The sequence below is a fragment of the Haliotis rubra genome, unplaced genomic scaffold, assembly GCF_003918875.1.
Source record: "Haliotis rubra isolate DU_JTF1 unplaced genomic scaffold, ASM391887v1 Scf6, whole genome shotgun sequence".
Classification (NCBI taxonomy): domain Eukaryota; kingdom Metazoa; phylum Mollusca; class Gastropoda; order Lepetellida; family Haliotidae; genus Haliotis; species Haliotis rubra.
In genome coordinates, this window is record NW_025767301.1 from 3,437,358 (window position 1) to 3,459,839 (window position 22,482).

General features: G+C 38.7%; 1 protein-coding gene and 1 long non-coding RNA gene across 2 annotated transcripts in view; one reads left to right on the forward strand and one right to left on the reverse strand.

Moving 5' to 3' along the window:
* Positions 1 to 9,954, forward strand: part of LOC124255353 (inositol-trisphosphate 3-kinase B-like) — a 30,816-nt gene extending 20,862 nt beyond the window's left edge. Inside the window, exons 5-9 of the mRNA XM_046689250.1 lie at positions 6,091 to 6,240; positions 6,936 to 7,038; positions 7,805 to 7,860; positions 8,742 to 8,813; positions 9,428 to 9,954. Coding sequence (XP_046545206.1) covers positions 6,091 to 6,240; positions 6,936 to 7,038; positions 7,805 to 7,860; positions 8,742 to 8,813; positions 9,428 to 9,631 — 585 coding nt within the window. The 3' untranslated portion in view covers positions 9,632 to 9,954. The remainder of the gene's footprint in view (positions 1 to 6,090; positions 6,241 to 6,935; positions 7,039 to 7,804; positions 7,861 to 8,741; positions 8,814 to 9,427) is intronic.
* Positions 9,955 to 16,290: 6,336 nt separating this feature from the next.
* On the reverse strand, positions 16,291 to 20,602 carry LOC124255257. Its single transcript, XR_006892658.1, has 2 exons — positions 20,512 to 20,602; positions 16,291 to 16,354 (listed from the first exon to the last, which is right to left on the reverse strand). It is a non-coding gene; the product is annotated as an uncharacterized LOC124255257 (long non-coding RNA).
* Between the last annotated feature and the right edge of the window lie 1,880 nt (positions 20,603 to 22,482).

The following is a 22,482-nucleotide window of genomic DNA, read 5'->3' on the forward strand; positions in this document are numbered from 1 at the left end:
TAATATGAATGTTGTCAATACAGAAGACCATGTCCCTGCTTATACTGTCATATCATCTGACATGAAATTCATCTAGAACATTACACACCGTATCCCCCCACCATGTGACTGCATTCCTGGTAATCTGATTGGAGAAAAGGATCTGTTCCCATCAAGCTGTGTCTGGTAATGATGGAGTGAGGGTTGTACCTAGCTGCTGATCTTTGACCTGTCACACCGCAATTGACGTCATACCTTTCATGTCCTCCATAATAATGTTAAATATAGCTCTGGATTGATAACTTGCTATTTTGATAGGAAGACAAGGTCAGTAACTTGAAAAGGGGAATGGTAGTATTTGGTCGTTACAGCTCATAGTTTTGTAAATCTTGAACTGCTACGCTTCAGTGCTTTATTACAGTCTGGATTGTCTTTTGAAGTTTTTTTTGAATGGCATCTATCTCCTTGCAGTATACAAAACACTGTTTATGTTTTATTTAGGGCAGAATTATCGTGATGGCACACATAGATAATGATGAAGATAATTTTTCTGTATCTGGCTCCAGTCTCTCTGTGCAGTGGTTTGATGGATTTTGTTATTTGCTAAAGGCTATATGTGACTTTGGTGAATAAAAAGTTTGGGTTTTGTTTATGTTGCGTTACTCAGGTGTGGAAGGTTTTCAAGAGAATTTGATTATTAGGGAACACTTGTATACATATCCCCTTCAACTGTGAAAAATCTTTGAGTCAGATCAGTGTGTGAAGAAGACATAGGCATTGCATGGTTATCTTAACTCTGACTGTAGGCAAGTTTAGGGATCAAATAAGTTCAGGGATCATAAATATTGTTGGTATTTTTTTATGAAATTATGCATTCAGTCTTTGCTAGAAAAAAAACCTATCCCCCAATATTTTCATGATCTGTAATATTTTTTGTTTAGTTTGTTTCAACTTCTGTGGAATAATTGCATTCAATCATTTTAAAACAGAAAAAGGGATGGATCTGGTCTAGAATTGATTATTTGCAGTTCGCCATTATATTGCTGAGTGCAGCAAAAAATGAAATTCTATGAATGACATCCTTTAAGACAGGAAAAGTCGAACATATCTAATCACTCTTGCTGATGACCTGGGAGAGTTTCACCACATGGACACAATGATATTACTGGAATATTGCTGAAAGGGGCTCACTATACTAAAATTAAAGCACTCACTCACTCTATCACAGGCAATAACTTTCAAAGCCTCATACTACCACAGAAAAATTCAACTCCTATTTAGAAATAATGAACCAAATAGTATAGAAATAATATGGTACCATATGTACAACTTTAAACAAATATAGAACATCTCTAGATTGTCTTAGGCCATTATTATACAAATTTGTATTATTATATGTTTTGTTACTCTGATTCATTATATATGTTGTTTATGTAGTTTATAGAATATTGTCACTGTTTCTGCATGGAACGTTTGAGCAATAAATATCATATCTATGACACAGGTCCTGTTAGTGTCAGTTGTGGGACCCAGCCACCAATTACTGCTTCAACCATGACACATTGCCTGATAACCTTGGACGTGACACGCACGGATTAGTTGATAGATATTCAAGGACATGGAATGTTCCTGACAACTATTTCATACATGTCACATTGATGTATCGATCTTTTGGATTACATGCACTCTCGCTGACAGATATGTCAAAAATGAATTTTTATCTGACAGTTATGTCCCTGAAAATAGTTCTTGTGTTTTGTGTGAAAACTGGTTTGGAGCGGTGGGGTAGCCTAGTGGTTAAAAGCGTTGGCTCGTCACGCCGAAGACCCGGGTTCGATTCCCCACATGGGCACAATGTGTGAAGCCCATTTCTGGTGTCCCCCGCCGTGATATTGCCGGAATATTGCTAAAAGCGGCGTGAAACTAAAACTCAGTCAGTCAGTCAGTCAGTCAGTCAGACTGGTTTCTTGTACAGAGAGCTACCATCTGCAAATGAACATATTTTTATAAGTTATATTTATGCTGTGTTTCTTTGATCATTCATCTATCATAAGCAGCTAGAACTAAACAAGGTTCGCAACCAGTGATCACTTTCCAATTGGTTCAAAACATTTGAATCTAATTTTCAGTTGGCCTCCCTGTTTATGGCCATTACTCAGCCATTTTCATTCAATATAGAATGGAATTTGGAGCAAGTAGTATATCAAGTTTTTGGCAATATTTTTTATTTTAACCTTGTTTATAAATTCTGTAAAAGTATATTTGATTTTAAGGTTTGTTTAAAGCCTCAAGTAATTGTTATGCAGAGAATACTTTTGAATATCAAGGCATACAACCAGTGTGTTTTTGACTGTTGATAACAAATGCAGGTGAACTACAGTACCTGTGGAACTAGTTTGAATCCAAGTTAATTAAGTTGCCTACCTCTGGGTATATTGTCTAAACAGATTAGTTTCTAGCATTTGTATGTTAAATATACCTCAGCAATATATCAGAACACTCTGTGGTCATCAAACATTGTTCTGACTGTGATCCGCTTATATCATATCAGACCGTCTGTGGTGTTCTGAGTAGATTGTCAGCCTGGAGAGGTGAAGGGTGGTGGCTGGATCACCTGGTCAGGTCACCCAATAGATGATAAATTGTACATTCAGTGGATAAATAGAGGACTGATCGGCTCAGAGTCAATATACCGTCTGAGTGGATATACCTGTTAAACAGCAACATGGTATCTCAGTTTTAGATATGTCCTGTCCACACTGCTGTGTACAAAACTCTGTGGTACACAAGACAGTATGGACTGTCATGTTCATTTTATATCTGACTATAGGGCACATTAAAAATTAAAAATTGATTCAGGGGTTGACAAGGGGGCATCTTTGGGTCTGTGATATGGTGAATATGCAGTAGAATGGACTGTGATATTGTGAATACGGCAATAGAATGGACTGTGATATGGTGAATATGGCAACAGAATGGACTGTGATATGGTGAATACGACAATAGAATGGACTGTGATATGGTGAATACGGCAGTAGAATGGACTGTAATATGGTGAGTATGTGGCAATAGAATGGACTGTGATATGGTGAATATATGGCAATAGAATGGACTGTGATATGGTGAATACGGCAATAGAATGGACTGTGATATGGTGAATACGGCAATAGAATGGACTGTGATATGGTGAATATATGGCAATAGAATGGACTGTGATATGGTGAATATATGGCAATAGAATGGACTGTGATATGGTGAATAAAATGGCAATAGAATGGACTGTGATATGGTGAATAATGGCAGTAGAATGGACTGTGATATGGTGAATAAGGCAATAGAATGGACTGTGATATATAGGTGAAGCTGAATGGACTGTGGCAGTAGAATGGACTGTGATATGGTGAATATGGCAATAGAATGGACTGTGATATGGTGAATATGGCAATAGAATGGACTGTGATATGGTGAATACGGCAATAGAATGGACTGTGATATGGTGAATATATGGCAATAGAATGGACTGTGATATGGTGAAATATGGCAGTAGAATGGACTGTGATATGGTGAATATATGGCAATAGAATGGACTGTGATATGGTGAATATGGCAATAGAATGGACTGTGATATGGTGAATATGGCAGTAGAATGGACTGTGATATGGTGAATACGGCAATAGAATGGACTGTGATATGGTGAATATGGCAACAGAATGGACTGTGATATGGTGAATATGGCAATAGAATGGACTGTGATATGGTGAATATGGCAATAGAATGGACTGTGATATGGTGAATACGGCAATAGAATGGACTGTGATATGGTGAATATATGGCAATAGAATGGACTGTGATATGGTGAATACGGCAATAGAATGGACCGTGATATGGTGAATATGGCAATAGAATGGACTGTGATATGGTGAATACGGCAATAGAATGGACTGTGATATGGTGAATACGGCAGTAGAATGGACTGTAATATGGTGAGTATGTGGCAATAGAATGGACTGTGATATGGTGAATACGACAATAGAATGGACTGTGATATGGTGAATACGGCAGTAGAATGGACTGTAATATGGTGAGTATGTGGCAATAGAATGGACTGTGATATGGTGAATATATGGCAATAGAATGGACTGTGATATGGTGAATAGGGCAATAGAATGGACTGTGATATGGTGAATAATCCGGCAGTAGAATGGACTGTGATATGGTGAATACGGCAATAGAATGGACTGTGATATGATGAATATATGGCAGTAGAATAGACTGTGATATGGTAATAAAAGGCAATAAAATGGACTGTGATATGGTGAATACGGCAGTAGAATGGACTGTGATATGGTGAATAAGGCAGTAGAATGGACTGTGACAAGCTGAATACGGTAGTAGAATGGACTGTGATATGGTGAATACAGCAATAGAATGTACTGTTATATGGTGAATATGGCAGTAGCATGGACTGTGATATGGTGAATACGGCAATAGAATGGACTGTGATATGGTGAATATATGGCAATAGAATGGACTGATATGGTGAATACGGCAGTAGAATGGACTGTGATATGGTGAATACGGCAATAGAATGGACTGTGATATGGTGAATATATGGCAATAGAATGGACTGATATGGTGAATATGCAGTAGAATGGACTGTGATATGGTGAATACGGCAATAGAATGGACTGTGATATGGTGAATATGGCAGTAGAATGGACTGTGATATGGTGAATATGGCAATAGAATGGACTGTGATATGGTGAATATGGCAATAGAATGGACTGTGATATGGTGAATACAGCAATAGAATGGACTGTGATATGGTGAATATATGGCAGTAGAATGGACTGTGATATGGTGAATACGGCAGTAGAATGGACTGTGATATGGTGAATATGGCAATAGAATGGACTGTGATATGGTGAATACGGCAATAGAATGGACTGTGATATGGTGAATACGGCAGTAGAATGGACTGTAATATGGTGAGTATGTGGCAATAGAATGGACTGTGATATGGTGAATACGACAATAGAATGGACTGTGATATGGTGAATACGGCAGTAGAATGGACTGTAATATGGTGAGTATGTGGCAATAGAATGGACTGTGATATGGTGAATATATGGCAATAGAATGGACTGTGATATGGTGAATACGGCAATAGAATGGACTGTGATATGGTGAATACGGCAGTAGAATGGACTGTGATATGGTGAATACGGCAATAGAATGGACTGTGATATGATGAATATATGGCAGTAGAATAGACTGTGATATGGTAATAAAAGGCAATAAAATGGACTGTGATATGGTGAATACGGCAGTAGAATGGACTGTGATATGGTGAATAAGGCAGTAGAATGGACTGTGACAAGCTGAATACAGTAGTAGAATGGACTGTGATATGGTGAATACAGCAATAGAATGTACTGTGATATGGTGAATACGGCAATAGAATGAACTGTGAAATGGTGAATACGGCAATAGAATGAACTGTGAAATGGTGAATACGGCAATAGAATGGACTGTGATATGGTGAATACGACAATAGAATGGACTGTGATATGGTGAATACGGCAATAGAATGGAATGTAATATGGTGAGTATGTGGCAATAGAATGGACTGTGATATGGTGAATACGACAATAGAATGGACTGTGATATGGTGAATACGGCAATAGAATGAACTGTGAAATGGTGAATACTGGCAATAGAATGAACTGTGAAATGGTGAATACGGCAATAGAATGGACTGTGATATGGTGAATACGACAATAGAATGGACTGTGATATGGTGAATACGGCAATAGAATGGAATGTAACATGGTGAATAAGGCAGTAGAATTGACTGTGACAAGCTGAATACGGTAGTAGAATGGACTGTGATATGGTGAATACAGCAATAGAATGGACTGTAGCATGTGAATACAATAATAAAATGTACTGTTATATGGTGAATACGGTAGTAGATATGACCTGTGATATGGTGATTACAGTAATAGAATGGAATAGAATGGACAATTATATAAACACCATCCAGAGCGCCCTGGAATTAGGCTTTCTTTATAAGAGGTTCACACTTACACTGGTCATCTGTTATTTCAGGATATGTACAAGAAAATGACGGAGGTGGACCCCAACACCCCCACACCTGAGGAACGAGAGAAGGAAGGAGTGACAAAGGCAAGGTATCTACAGTGGAGGGATGAGATGAGCTCTTCTGTCACTCTCGGCTTCAGAATTGAGGGCATTAAGGTAAGACTGTCCAAATCATCACCTGACATCTCACGTTAGTGTTGTATCATAGTCTGTCTCACAGTAACTTAAACACAGTATTTTCTCCACTGACCAACCCTTTCAGTACATAGAGAGAGATGTATTTTTGTCAGCTGATCATTGAACGACATTTAGCAAATTGTGATGTTATGACTTTGAATCAATATTCTTTTTATAAGTAACTTAAACACATTATTTTCCCAGCTATCTCTGCAATGCAAACGGCATAGATGAAGCAAGTCTAGATTTTCTCAGGTTCTGAATCTCCTTCTAGGGAATCTCCCGCTCTCACTAGGGCACATTTTCAATTTAAATTGAGTTATTTGTTTCTATCAGAATTATATGTTTTCAGAGACTGTAAATAGCAAATGAACATATAGGATAAACTGCTACTTTTGGGTACATAGAGGAGAGAGGATCTATTTTGGTCAGCTGATCTTTGAACGAGGATATTTAGTAAATTTTGATATTATGATGTTTTTATTAGAATGTTATTGATTCCAGTCTTAATTTCAAAATAAAAAATAGCAAAATTGAATGATTTTGGAAAATATTCAATATTTAACTTTGTCAATATCAAAACAATTCATCTGTTGTGTCGATGAAGTTCATTTATTTCAAGTATTAACAGCCAGGATCGGTGTGTTTGATTATTGATGGATGTTTATTTCCAGAGAAGTGACGGCTCATCAAGCAAGGACTTCAAGAAAACTAAAACACGAGAGCATGTCCTGGAAAAACTGAAGTCCTTTTGTCGGGGAAAACAAAAACATTGTGGTCAGTTCATAACAAAATAGTACAACAGTATATATAGTTCCAAAGGATGCCTTGGGCGGAATAAAGTAATATATCTCCCAGCTGATATCTGAAGAGATATTGCAGGAACCAGATTGCATCACAATGCTGTGCAGGCCTTTTTGACATTATTGGTTAACATGATGTCACAAACAAATGACATCACTAATCTTTCAGGTGCTGAAGATGGTTGGTTGTACTTTTTACACCCACACACAAATATATTTCATTATGATTTTGGATGATATAGTTTCTGGTGTCCCCCGCCGTGATGTTGCTGGAATATTGCTAAAAGCGGCGTAAAACCAAACTCAGTCAGTCAGTCAGTTGGATTGATGATATAGAGAATCTTACACTGCAATATGAAAAAATTAAAAAAACAAATATTCATTGTCACAAAACTAGTAACTACCTTTGTAATAATACTTGATATGATGAACAGAGTGCAGTCATCTGATGCTAAATCATCATGTTACCTGGTAGAAACATGGCCCTGGGTTTGTCCAGGTTGTCAGCACCAAACCCATGTTTATTGCTTTCATAAAGTGGTAAACGTCCGAGACCTGCATCCCTGCGGGCTCTCCTCTCACATTAAGCTGGCACTTAATAACAAATGGATATTTCTTGTGCGCCATAGTCCATCCAGAGCATGCAAAGAGCTACAGATAAAAGTCACTAGATTTAATGTGGAAATATATGACAGTTTGTCAAAGAGACCATCAGAATATTTGGCAGTTATTGTTTGTAGAATATTTTGAAGAAGTAGGTTTGAGTCCTGACTTGAATGCTTCTAAGGGCGGTGTGGTTGGCTAGTGGTTAAAACGTTCGTTCTTGATGCCGAAGTCCCGGGTTCGGTTCCCCACATGGGTACAACGTGTGAGGCTCATTTCTGGTGATATACTGGAATATTGCTAAAAGTGGCAAAAAAAACCATACTCAGTAAGTCAGTGAACGCTTCTAAAGATCAAGATGAGAGAAGGAAGACTGTTCCACAGGGTTAGTGGCTTAGTGCTGCAAATTTGAATGATCTATGTCCAAAGTGTTTGAGATGGACGTGGGGATCTGAGAGAAGATCTTGATTCTTGGAGTGGAGAGAAAGGGCATATAAGTTAACACTTGTACGGATTTGCTGTGTAAATTTTGTTTTCATTACGGTATGAATTAAAAAACCGATGTGCAAACTGTATGAATGGAGGATTTACATTGAACACAATACAGATTGAATTATTGTGAATACTGTTTAGCATTAACCCGTAGTAAGAATGGAGTATATACGCAGCTGATAGAGGAACATAAATCGGACACAATGACCAGATTATGCAGGGGTTGATTCAGATTGAGAAGGGGCGGTGGGGTAGCCTAATGGTTAAAGCGTTGGCTCATCACGCCGAAGACCCGGGGTTCGAATCCCCACATGGGCACAATGTGTGAAGCCCATTTCTGGTGTCCCCCGCCGTGATGTTGCTGGAATATTGCTGAAAGCGGCGTAAAACCAAACTCAGTCAGTCAGTCAGTCAGATTGAGAAAACATCCTAAATTATGACAAGGACTTTTTGTTTTCCATTTCCAATAACTAAATGATTTCTTCCGGTGAAGCGTATCCTTGAATCTTGATTGATTGAATTCAGATTGTGTAATTTACAATTTGATTTCCATGCAACTGACCAAGCTTCCATTGTTGACAGGAACAGTACATTGAGAGGTTAAAGGCTGTATGTGATGCGCAGGAAGCCTCAGAATTCTTCAACAGACATGAGGTAAGGGGAGATGATAAGCTTCTACAAGGGAAAGTGAGAGAGTGAGTTGAGTTTTACGCCGCACTCAGCAATATTCCAGCTATGTGGAGGCAGTCTGTAAATAATCGAGTCTGGACCAGACAATCCAGTGATCAATAGCATGAGCATCGATCTGTGCAATTGGGAACCGATGACATGTGTCAACCAAGTCAGCAAGCCTGACCACCCGATCCCGTTAGTCGCCTCTTACGACAAGCTTGGGTTACTGAAGATCAATATTCTAACCCAGACCTTCACGGGTTCTACAAGGACAAGGGTCAACATGATAAAGAGAACGTTACAAAAACATTTACAGTGGTAGATGAGGACAATTTTTATGAATATACAACTTCTTTATTCTGTATAGGCAACGTTTCGACAGATTCTAAACATCACCTATACAGAATAAAGAAGTTGCATATCCATAAAAATTGTCCTCGTCCTCATCTCAACTTCTGGAATGCCAATCAAAGAAGTCATTTACAGTAGTAGCCTAGATTAAAATAAAATATTTGCTTCTAGCTCCAGGGTCCCGGTATTAACCAGACTCACATTATTTTGTAATGTATCTTAATGTATTTTACTTTTTTGCCCAGGTGATCAGCAGTTCATTGTTGTTCGTCCATGATGCTGAGAAGGCCAATATATGGATGATTGACTTCGGTAAGACGGAGCCCCTCCCAACGATGGTGCATGTAGATCATCGTACAGAGTGGCAGGAAGGGAACCATGAGGACGGCTACCTTGCCGGCATTGACAGACTCATCTCCATCTTTGTTGACCTTTTGACCCAGACATGACCTTACGACCTTGGAAATGGTCATGTGACAAACTCTAAATGAAATGCTGTCGACGTCAGAAGCAGTATTTGTGTACGCAATAGTGTTCATTGGATGCCAAGACTGTCTTGGGTGAAATGCAAAGGGTTGTGTGAATTTGGTCTAAGTGAGTCTGTGATGAAGTACGGAAGAGGTATTTTCGTCATATTCACCTGAACAAAATGGACACTCAGTGGAAGCCGATCTGATTTTATTGACAAAGATATCTGGAATCTCTTCTCAAGCTCACTCCTGAACATGTAACATAATAACAGTTTGAAAATGAAACAGCATTTGGAATCTCTCAACACCTCATGTCATTGTCTTCACTGGTCTACATTTTGGAGGATAGAACAAAGGGAGATAACTCAAACTGCACACAAATGACTACTAATTTCATGGAAGGAATTAGGATCAGTGCATTATTACAAGGGTATTTGATGTTCTAATGTATTGATAGTAACCTCTTTATTTCTTGTCATGTTCTTAATTGACCTTTTTTAATTCTTGAACGTTTTTTTTCAAAACCCTATCCAAAAAGCAATATATATATTTTATTGTAATTCTTAAAATTTCCTTTTTGTTCTTGACCCTCCTCAAATATGTGTATAATTATTTGTTATGACCTTCCCCTAGAGATCATTGGTTTTTTAAGGGGGTGACATTTTCCTGGCCCTCCCCATATAAAATTACACACCCCTAATTTTAATAGATCGAAACAGTGGACATTGGACTTCTTATCGGTTAGGGAAGACAAATTGTCTGGAGAGTGTGGAAACATCAATCATGCATTCTCATGTACATCTTCTTGTGAAACCCAAATCTCACTGATGATGCTGTTTACGTGTCAAACAAGTGAAGTTTTACTCCTGACCTACTGTGGACAGAATCTCACATTTCCTGGATGTGTTCAAGGGAGATAACTCTTTCATTTTTAACTCCCCAGTTGAAACACAAATTAGACTTTACATATTTCTCGAATGTTTGTGTTTCCAAAACGTGCAGACTTTTAAGGAGGAACATTCTTCATTTCAAAGCCCGCTTCAATGTTTGTTGTAGGCCAATTCTTCATTCTTACAAACCCTAGAACATTTCTTCTGCTGGCATGTCTTGTAAACAAAAGCTCTTGTGGCAAGTTCCTAGGCCTCTTTCGGACTAGTTTTAGACTCCTTGATGTTGTCACTGCCTCATGGTCAGCTATTAGGTGTACCTTGGTTGTTTCCAAGTACTGACTAGTCTTACAGATATACATGCTCATATCGGCTGGATAGTGTCCATGTGAATCATTACTGCTTTCTAATTCTCCATCCTTGACTGGGACCAATTTTACAACTTTGTGATTACTGTTATCATCTTTGACAAATTTCTATTTTAAGAGGTTTTTTCTCTCACATCAGCATATTTTTATGTGAATGAGATGTGTTTTACTGTGTTGAGGAAATAAATTGCCTTTGTTTAAAGGGGGAGCTCACTCAGGAAAGATGGCAGATCCAGTGCATTTCAGGCCATTCAAAAACCAATTTATTTGTTGTCAGAGTTAAATTTCAGACGTAAACAGTTTAGCAGTTAGTGATCAGCCAATTAAGATAATGTTTAGTGCATGGTACAAATAAAGACTTCAGATAGAGACTTGAAATATGAACTTTACCACCATTAGTAGTACTTCATGGAGTAGTATACACTTTGTTCCTTCATCACCCATAAATACATATGGATGTTTTGTGTGTCGAGGCTAATTTCAACCACCAAATCAAGCGTCAGCTGGTTCATCCTAGAAGGAATCAGCATGTGATCCGACCAATGAACATTCAGATTACAATGAACAAATGAAAAAAATACCTCCTTCTGCAACAGAACCACGGCCATCCTTACTACACACTGCTCATCTCTCACACACACACACACACACACACAGAGAGAGAGAGAGAGAGACACACACACACACACAGAGACACACACACACACACAGAGAGAAGAGAGAGAACCACGGCCATCCCTACTACACACTGCCTATCACACACACACACACAGAGAGGGAGGGGTGTTACGCCGCTTTTAGCAATATTCCAGCAACATCACAGGGGGAACACCAGAAATGGGCATCACACATTGTGCCCATTTTCAGAATCAAACCCGAGTCTTTGGCATGACGAGCAAACACCTTAATGTGGTAAAAACATGACTGTGCTGTTTATCATATGTTGGTTGGTGTTGAATGCCGCACTAAAATATTCCAGCAATATGGCGGCAGTCTGTATATAATCGAGTCTGGAGCAGACAATTCAGTGATCAACAGCATGAGCATCGATCTACACAATTGGGATATGATAACGTGTCAACCAAGTCCGCGAAGCTGACCACTTGATCCCGCTAGTCGCTTCTTACGACTAGCTAGCATGGGTTACTGAAGACCAATTCTATCTCAGGTCTTCACGGGTCTTATCATCCATATGTATTCAAGGAGGAACATAGTGTACATCAGTGACTGTTCTATTACCAATTCTGTAATAAAGACTGTGGACAGAATATTTCCTGACCATGGTTTATATGAAAACTAGTTGTAAAAGGGTTGTAGTCCACGAACAATCCTATATTTCTAACTCAAGGCCAATGTATAACTTGTAGCAGTGTCACTCAGGGTTTGATGGGTGTCCCACTCATTCTAAAACCCATATGATGCTGCTACCGTGAGAATGTCTTGTCATCATATTTATATCTTGCATTGTAATAGAATTAAAACGAATTAAAAATTGGTAGAAAACGGTCGTTTGATTGAATTGAGGTCAACCTGTGTCACATGACTTTCGCTGATTCATAAGCAGTATGTAGCAGAGAATCGCGGAACCAGAAACTCTTCTCAGCCTGTTTCTTCATGATATAATTTATTCTTTTGCTCAGAGATATACTTCCCTCCCAGGCGATATATATATGGTATTATATCACGTTTCTGGGAAACAGTCAGATCTCCACATTCTGACATATAGGTTAAAAAGATTAGCATGCTGTTATGAACGTGTTATGTGGTTAAAATAAATGCCTACATATTCACACATATATTAGTGTGAAAAATAGAGAATATGTTTGAGAATGTCATGAAATATCCTTTCTGAAGCAATATGGTTTTCATGTTGAAAGTCTTACTTGGACATTCTTTAACTTAGACATTCCTGTATCTTGCTAACAAACTTAGGACACAATTCTCATCATGTAGTTATTCCTTACCTCTCCCCATTATTTAGTATTTTAGTATAATTCTTAAGACATCATTTTCTGAATACTGGTTTATTATGATTATATATATATATTATATTTTCTTATGTATTATCTATTACACTGGCGTTTCATGAGTTAGAATAATATTCGGCTGCTATTGAACAATTGTTGTTTATCTATTGAAATATTGGGATCAAGTTAGAAATTCTTTACATTTTTAGTTAGTAATTGATATTTTTCAGTAACATATTTCACATTGCTTGAATAAAAGCTAAATATTTTGTTTTTAACATTTTGCATTTTGATGTAAGATATATATAGATGTAGTATTTTAAACCAGTTTCTAGTTTAGGAACTCTAAAGTTGGAGGTAATATTTTTAATAGATTTAGAGTTACATTTTGGATTTGCTCCCCTTAGAAACAGTAATTCCAACACATGTGAGTGAGTGAATTGGGTTTGGCACTGCTTTGAACATAATTGAAGGTTTATCATAACGTGTCAGCTTAATGTTAGGAGAGAGTTTGAAATGATGGAATATTAATAAAAGTGGAATAAAACCATACTCACTCACTCACCCAGTGTAAACATGCAGCAATCCTGAAGTTTAAAGTTAATGGTACAATTGATTATCATTATGATGTGTGAAAGATTATGCCATTCAAAGTTAATAACATCCATTCCTATGAAATATATTTACCCAATACGATGTTAATGACCAATTGCTTCTTTCATATTACTGGGGCGGTGGGGTAGCCTAGTGGTTAAAGCGTTGGCTCATCACTCCGAAGACCCGGGTTCGAATCCCCACATGGGTACAATGTGTGAAGCCCATTTCTGGTGTCCCCCGCCGTGATGTTGCTGGAATATTGCTAAAAGCGGCATAAAAACCGAACTCAGTCAGTCAGTCTTTCATATTACTGTACTTAATCTTATTGAAAGAATTAGATTGTCCTTAAGTTTAATTTTTGTAGTACAGGATAGCTATTGTCGAAACGTCCGTAGCCCTAACACGAACTTCTTAAGCCCATTCTTAACACATTGGCTACAATCAAAGTTAAGAATTCTTAGGGCTACAAACGTTTCGAGAATAAAGGGGCCTGGTGAATAAGTCAAGTGTAAGTAGGTTGTCTTTGCATATTTGAAAGTTTCAGCATAATATTTGAAACTAATAATTTTGAAATGATGATGAAAATATGTGCAAGTAACTGCATTTACAGTAGGTTGATATACCGTAATCAATGGTTATAACAAACGTTTTTATTTTAGTTTGTTATAACCATAGTTAGTTATAATCATTGTTTACTATCGTAGCAAACATCAATATTTTCCAAAAATTAGAATAATGCAGATATTTTACTGTTTGATGCAAAGTGTTAAGCTCTTATTTTTCCGCTCTCTCCGTATGGACTTAACCTGTGCAATCGAGATCTATTTATATGTAAAATAGATGTTTAATACATCATAACATTTTGTTTCCGCTGTCTGTACATATGATTTTATGCCAGCAATTAGTGAAATGTTTCTTTGAATAATGATTTACATAATTGTAGCAAATTGTTAATCAGTGAACTAAGGATATTCTATTTCATATTTTGTATCATATTAATGTTTAACTCTGTGAAGTAAAAAATGCCAATACAAACATATTCTTGTGATTTTTTTTGCATTATCAGCTTGTCTACTTTATGCTGCTGGGCGGTGGGGTAGCCTAGTGGTTAAAGCATCCGCTCGTCACGCCAAAGACCCGGGTTGATTCCCCACATGGGTACAATGTGTGAAGCCCATTTCTGATGTCCCCACTGTGATATTGCTGGAATATTGCTAAAAGCAGCATCAAACCATACTCACTCGCTCTTTCACTTTACGCTGCTTCCTTGTAGGCCTCAGATTGTGTGGGTCCTGAGGAGGTCCCTTTTACCCACAGGACCACTCTGATCTATGGTTAGTCACGTGATACACTGTTATATGACAGTAACGGTTAGTCATGTGATATATTGTTGAAAGACAGTAACAGTAACAGTCACGTGATATATTGTTTAATGACAGTAATGGTTAGTCATGTGATATATTGTTTAAAGACAGTAACAGTCATGTGATATATTGTTTAATGACAGTAACAGTAACAGTCATGTGATATATTGTTTAATGACAGTAACAGTTAGTCATGTGATATATTGTTTAATGACAGTAACAGTCACATGATATATTGTTTAATGACAGTAATGGTTAGTCATGTGATATATTGTTGAAAGACAGTAACAGTCATGTGATATATTGTTTAATGACAGTAACAGTCATGTGATATATTGTTGAAAGACAGTAACAGTTACAGTCACTTGATACATTGTTTAATGACAGTAACAGTAACAGTCACATGATACATTGTTTAATGACAGTAACAGTAACAGTCACATGATATATTGTTTAATGACAGTAACAGTAACAGTCACATGATATATTGTTTAATGACAGTAACAGTTAGTCATGTGATATATTGTTTAATGACAGTAACAGTCATGTGATATATTATTTAATGACAGTAACAGTTAGTCATGTGATATATCAGTCAATGACAGCAACAATATAACTCCATGATTACATTACAAGTCACTTATGTTCTTTCACCCAGAACTTATGTCCTGCTACCTTCTTTCTGACCAATCTATAGCCTGTTTCTATAATGTGTATGATATATGAATGTATTAGTCACAATATTACTTCCATATGTTTAAGTGAATACGATTCTTCAGTGTATGATCACATTTTTCTAAACCTGTATCTAAATTGTTTTGGGGTTCTAGAGGAGTTAAGGAATATTCATAGATGTACTGTATACAAATATTTTAGGGTGGAGGACAGGGAATGTTGAATTTAATGGTATGATGAAAAGGTGATCTTAATTCTTTTCAGTGGATTCCCAACATAAATACATTTACACATGGAACTTAATTAAACACCCCCGTTGTTTTCATATTGACATGAAATTGAGCAACCATTACCATTAGTATGTATACTGGAAAGCTTAAACTCCATTGTTTCCTGAAAGTTGACATTTTGGACTAAACAATAACAACAAAATCATGAAAATTTGCAATATTTTCATTTACAAAATGACATGAAAACGGCAACGATGTTTTGTCAACAAAATGTATCCCTGTACAACTATGGGGCTGCAGAGTTCTAAGATGGGAGAGGTGAGTGTTTCTCAATCTGAAAATGTTCCCTGTCATCTTCAGACAACAAATCACAAGAATAATGCTAATAGCATGCATATCCACCTTGTGCACGGATGACTGCTTTGACCCTCCTCATGGTTGTCGTGAGTCTCTGGATTCGCTCCAGAGGCAGTTGCTGTTACTCCCGGCGCAAAGCTGCTTCCAAACATGCCAGATCTTGTACAGGCGGATCCAGTGCTTGCACTCGGCGTCCCAGAATGCCCCAGACAGGCTCCAATGGGTTCAGATCCGGGCTCATAGCAGGCCATGGAAGTCTGGTTACGGCGTTGTTGGAAGAAAAACTGTCACAAGTCGGAAACGATGTGGTCGGTCGTTGTCATCCATAAATACAGGGCGAGTGGCTAATGGGTGGTTATCAAAATGTGGCACAAGAAAAGGATCCAGAACGTCCCGGATGTCGTGGTCGCCATTGAGATTTCCACGAACAGTTATCAAGTCCAGTGTACAATCATGGGAGAGACAACCCCAGACCATGACAGATCCACTGCCGTAAGGAAGTGATGCTCTCATAGGCTCATATAGGCCCTGTTCTTGGTCCTCCTGACTCGCTGGCGCTCGTCTGTGACGTGCAATAAAAAGTGACTCTCATCCGACCAATGCACCTTTCCTTCATGACGTCAAATTCCAATGACGTCGGGGTAAACACCACTCCAAATGAGCTCCCTTGAGAAGATTGGTCATGGCTGGACGCTTGATCGCCCGACACAGTGTAAGAAACCGCATAAAGACACATGCGATGAGGGCAAGAAGGGCGATCTTGAAAGCGTTACAGTCATATTGCACAGACGTCTGTTGGGGAGCCATAGGTGCTTCAGGACGCCATTTGTAGTGAAAGGCTGACCTCTCACAAGGCTTGCTAAATCCCGATCCTCAACTTGAGACGTCTTTCGGGGTTGACCTGGCCTTGGTCAGTCCTTAACCTTGTTGGTTTGAGGGTGTTTTTTGAACAAGTCGACGTATGACGGTGTGGTAAATGTCAAGCTGTCGCCCATTACCCCTGCATGACATCCCGGTGTCGTGCATTCCAATAATTTGCCATCTTCTTGCTTCTGGTAGTCTCCTTCGTACCATTGTGACAGATGCTGGTAAAATCATTAAACATTTTGGCGTTTTATACAGTTAGCCGCATTGAGTTAATAGTCCTTTTTCAAACAATCGTGGACAGTGTGCTTCAACTGCATATTGGGATGTCTTTTGACGATTGATTTAGAACATAGCATAACATAGAATGTGTTTCAGTATCCCCCACAAAAGGCACTCGGCACACAAGTTATCCTGAAATTGATAGAAACGTCCATAGAATCACTACTCCCTTGTCAGTAAAGACCAGCAACACTGTTAAAACTGTTTGCCACCAACGCCTAGGATAAAATAAAACATAGAATTGTGAACATGTGTAAAATAGGTTATATTCTTCATATTTATCGCGAGTAATCATTCAAGTCGTGTTTAAAGGTCACATGCAACCAAACAAACATAATTAAAACACAATTATCATTTATTCATGACATATAATAAACATTGCTGATTATGAAAAAACAAATAAACAAAATGATAAGCGTACAATCGCAAATCAAAAGTGCAATATTTTGTACTTGGGTTTACTTCCCCCCGAAACGAAGCACCCGGGATACCGAACCCATCCTGAGCGGGTGGGCGTGCGCTTAAGTGTAACGAAGACTTTCATTGGTTGGTTCATTTGCTGATACACTCAGGGCTCTTTGTGTGTGCATAGAGATGTTGGGTTTTGTAAATACATGCTCATTTTTTATGCATAACATTTTGCAATCAACAGACATCATAGCATATCATGTATACAAGAATTACACCTACCTGTCTGTGTAATTACATAATGTGACAGAGACAGAACTCGGGGTGCATGAGCCATAAATCAATGCGTTTTGTTTATGGTGTATAGCCTGATAGGTGTTAAGTTCAAATTGCATGTGGTCAATGATCGAAGTTGTGTATTGCATATTGTCATTAGCAGACAGGCAGGCAGGCAGGCAGGCAGACACATAGGTGTCAATAAAACAGACATTGAGTTTTGTTTGTGACAGAGGCATATCTATATCACAGTTAGAAATTCTGACAATGCTAAATAATGACGTTGCTTTCAAGCATCGAACTGAGAAAGTGACTCGGTAAGAAGAACGTGTGGTGAAATAGTCAAATGAAATTATATATACAGTTAAGTCGGTAATCTACTGTCATAACATATAAAAAGCTCGCGCCTGTGAAATATTAAAAAAACATTAGAAAAATAGCTGGCATCAAAGCCTACTCCAAAGCGAAGGTTTTCCGTCTTGAAATGTCGAACGCCTCACTGGTTGACACATAGCTGAGTAGATCTAGATCCTTAACAAGGTTCTTTTATGTAACGAGTAGATTATTTACTATTTGTTGTTTGCGTACACAACCAATATAAGACTACTCCTGCTCATGACCTTACATCCCGCTTCCAAGCTGCGCGAATCTATTCACTGCGCATGCGCCATGAGTGCAGCTGTTGAAACCACTTTTCACCCCAGCTGGGGTGAATTTAGTGAATCGTTTGAACTCTGATTTTGCGGGGGGTTTTCATCGCGTTATCTTTCAACTTTATAAGTTGAATTTGCATTTTTGATAATTTGTTACTGTAAGTCCAAACCGAAAGGTATCAGAATCTGCAAAGTTATGTTTTACGTTGCATGTAACCTTTAAGTATGTATAGCGTAACGTCTTATAACAATTCCAATCGACATTTCCAGCGAATACAGAGGCGGTGGGGTAGCCCAGTGGTTAAAGCGTTGGTCACGCCGAAGACCCGGTTTCGATGCCCATGGCTACAATGAATGAAGCCCATTTCTGGTGTCCCTCGCCGTGATATTCCTGGAATATTTCTAAAAGTGGCGTAAAGCTAAACTCACTCCAGCGAACACCAAAAAGTATTCTTTGATTAAATGGGCCCGAGTCTATTATACAAATATTTTAGGGTGGTGAACAGGGAATGTTGAATTTAATGGTATGATGAAAAGGTGCTCTTGATTCTTTTCAGTGGATTCCCAACATAAGTATATTTGCACATTGAACTTAATTAAACACCCCGTTGTTTTCATATTGCCATGAAACTGAGCAACCATTACCATTAGTATGTATACTGGAAAGCTTAAACGCCATTGTTTCCTGAAAGTTGACATTTTGGACTAAACAATAACAACAAAATCATGAAAATTTGCAATATTTTAATTTACAAAATGACATGAAAACAGCAACGATGTTTTGTCAACAAAATGTATCCCTGTACAACTATGGGGCTGCAGAGTTCCAAGATGGGAGAGGTGAGTGTCTCTCAGACTGAAAATGTTCCCTGTCCTCTTCAGACAACAAATCACATGAATAATGCTAATAGCATGCATATCCACCTTTGTGCACGGATGACTGCTTTGACCCTCCTCATGCTTGTCGTGAGTCTCTGGATTCGCTCCAGAGGCAGTTGCTGTCACTCCCGGCGCAAAGCTGCTTCCAAACATGCCAGATCTTGGACAGGCGGATCCAGTACTTGCACTCTCGGCGTCCCAGAATGCCCCAGACAGGCTCAATGGGTTCAGATCCGGGCTCATAGCAGGCCATGGAAGTCTGGTTACGGCGTTGTTGGAGAAAAACTGTCACAAGTCGGAAACGATGTGGTCGGTCGTTGTCATCCATAAATACATGCAGTGGCTAATGGGTGGTTATCAAAATGTGGCACAAGAAAAGGATCCAGAACGTCCCGGATGTCGTGGTCGCCATTGAGATTTCCACGAACAGTTATCAAGTCTTTACAATCATGGGAGAGACAACCCCAGACCATGACAGATCCACTACCGTAAGGTATGCTCTCATAGGCTCATATAGGCCCTGTTCTTGGTCCTCCTGACTCGCTGGCGCTCGTCTGTGACGTGCAATAAAAAGTGACTCTCATCCGACCAATGCACCTTCCTTCATGACGTCAAATTCCAATGACGTCGGGGTAAACACCACTCCAAATGAGCTCCCTTGTCAAGATTGGTCATGGCTGGACGCTTGATCGCCCGACACAGTGTAAGAAACCGCATAAAGACACATGGGATGAGGGGCAAGAAGGGCGATCTTGAAAGCGTTACAGTCCTATTGCACAGACGTCTGTTGGGGAGCCATAGGTGCTTCAGGCTGACCTCTCACAAGGCTTGCTAAATCCCGATCCTCAACTTGAGACCACAGGCCCCCACTGTGGGTCAGATTCATCCAGCCCCCTAACTAAACTAAGCCCTGGTTTACTATCCAGCCCCCAACTATATGTACATATTATCGATTTTGGACCCCGCAGTGGGGCCTGTGCTTGAGACGTCTTTCGGGGTTGACCTGGCCTTGGTCAGTCCTTAACCTTGTTGGTTTGAGGGTGTTTTTGAACAAGTCGACTTATGACGGTGTGGTGAATGTCAAGCTGTCGCCCAATAGCCCTGCATGACATCCTGGTGTCGTGCATTCCAATAATTTGCCATCTTCTTGCTTCTGGTAGTCTCCTTCGTGCCATTGTGACAGATGCTGGTAAAATTATTAAATGTTTTGGCGTTTTATACAGTAAGCTGCATTGAGTTAATAGTGATTTTTGAAACAATCGTGGACAGTTTGCTTCAACTGCATATTGGGATGTGTTTTGACGATTGATGTAGCAAAACCCTTAAACAATATTGAAAGGGAATACAGTTCAAATAATAGTCCTCGTTACAATTCAAGATTTATCATTAGGTAAGTCAGCAACTTAAAATATGTTAGGGGGTGCTTAATTAAGTTCCATGTGTAATATTTAGAGAAAGTTTTAACTCCAAGTGTTATACCAACCAAAGTTAAATATGTTTGTGAAGGGAAGAAATATTAATCTAAAAGACTGTTAATCTAAACGTCACAGTGTATTAATTTTGTCAACCCAAATTAAGGACAGTAACACTGTGCAATCAAAATATAGCTGGTTTTGAAGGAACATTACATAGAATGTGTTTGAGTATCCCCCACTAAAGGCACTCGGCACATAAGTTATCCTGAAATTGATAGAAACGTCCATAGAATCACTACTCCCTTGTCAGTAAAGACCAGCAACACTGTTAAAACTGTTTGCCACCAACGCCTAGGATAAAATAAAACATAGAATTGTGAACATGTGTAAAATAGGTTAGATTTTTCATAATTTATCGCGAGTGATCATTCAAGTCGTGTTTAAAGGTCACATGCAACCAACCAAACAAACATAATTAAAACACAATTATCATTTATTCATGACATATAATAAACATTGCTGATTATGAAAAAACAAATAAACAAAATTATAAGCGTACAATCGCAAATCAAAAGTGCAATATTTTGTACTTGGGTTTACTTCCCCCGAAACGAAGCACCTGGGATACCGAACCCAGTCAGAGCGGGTGGGCGTGCACTTAAGTGTAACGAAGGCTTTCATTGGCTGGTTCATTTGCCGATACACTCAGGGCTCTTTGTGTGTGCATAGAGATGTTGGGTTTTGTAAATACATGCTCATTTTTTATGTATAGCATTTTGCAATCAACAGACATCATTATATGTCATGTATACAAGAATCACACCTGAGTGTCTGTGTAATTACATAATGTGACAGAGACAGAACTCGGGGTGCATGAGCCATAAATCAATGCGTTTTGTTTATGGTGTATAGCCTGATAGGTGTTATGTTCAAATTGCATGTGGTCAATGATCGAAGTTGTGTATTGCATATTGTCATTAGCAGACAGGCAGGCAGGCAGGCAGGCAGACACATAGGTGTCAATAAAACAGACATTGAGTTTTGTCTGTGACAGAGGCATATCTATATCACAGTTAGAAATTCTGACAATGCTAAATAATGACGTTGCTTTCAAGCATCGAACTGAGAAAGTGACTCGGTAAGAAGAACGTGTGGTGAAATAGTCAAATGAAATTATATATACAGTTAAGTCGGTAATCTACTGTCATAACATATAAAAAGCTCGCGCCTGTGAAATATCAAAAACATTAGGAAAAATAGCTGGCATCAAACCTTCTCCGAGTACTCACCGCTAGCGAAGGTTTTCCGTCTTGAAATGTCGAACGCCTCACTGGTTGACACATAGCTGAGTAGATCTAGATCCTTAACAAGGTTCTTTTATGTAACGAGTAGATTATTTACTATTTGTTGTTTGCGTACACAACCAATATAAGACTACTCCTGCTCATGACCTTACATCCCGCTTCCAAGCGAATCTATTCACTGCGCATGCGCCATGAACGCAGTGCAGCACAGCTGTTGAAACCACTTTTCACCCCAGCTGGGGTGAATTTAGTGAATCGTTTGAACTCTGATTTTGCGGGGTGTTTTCATCGCGTTATTTTTCAA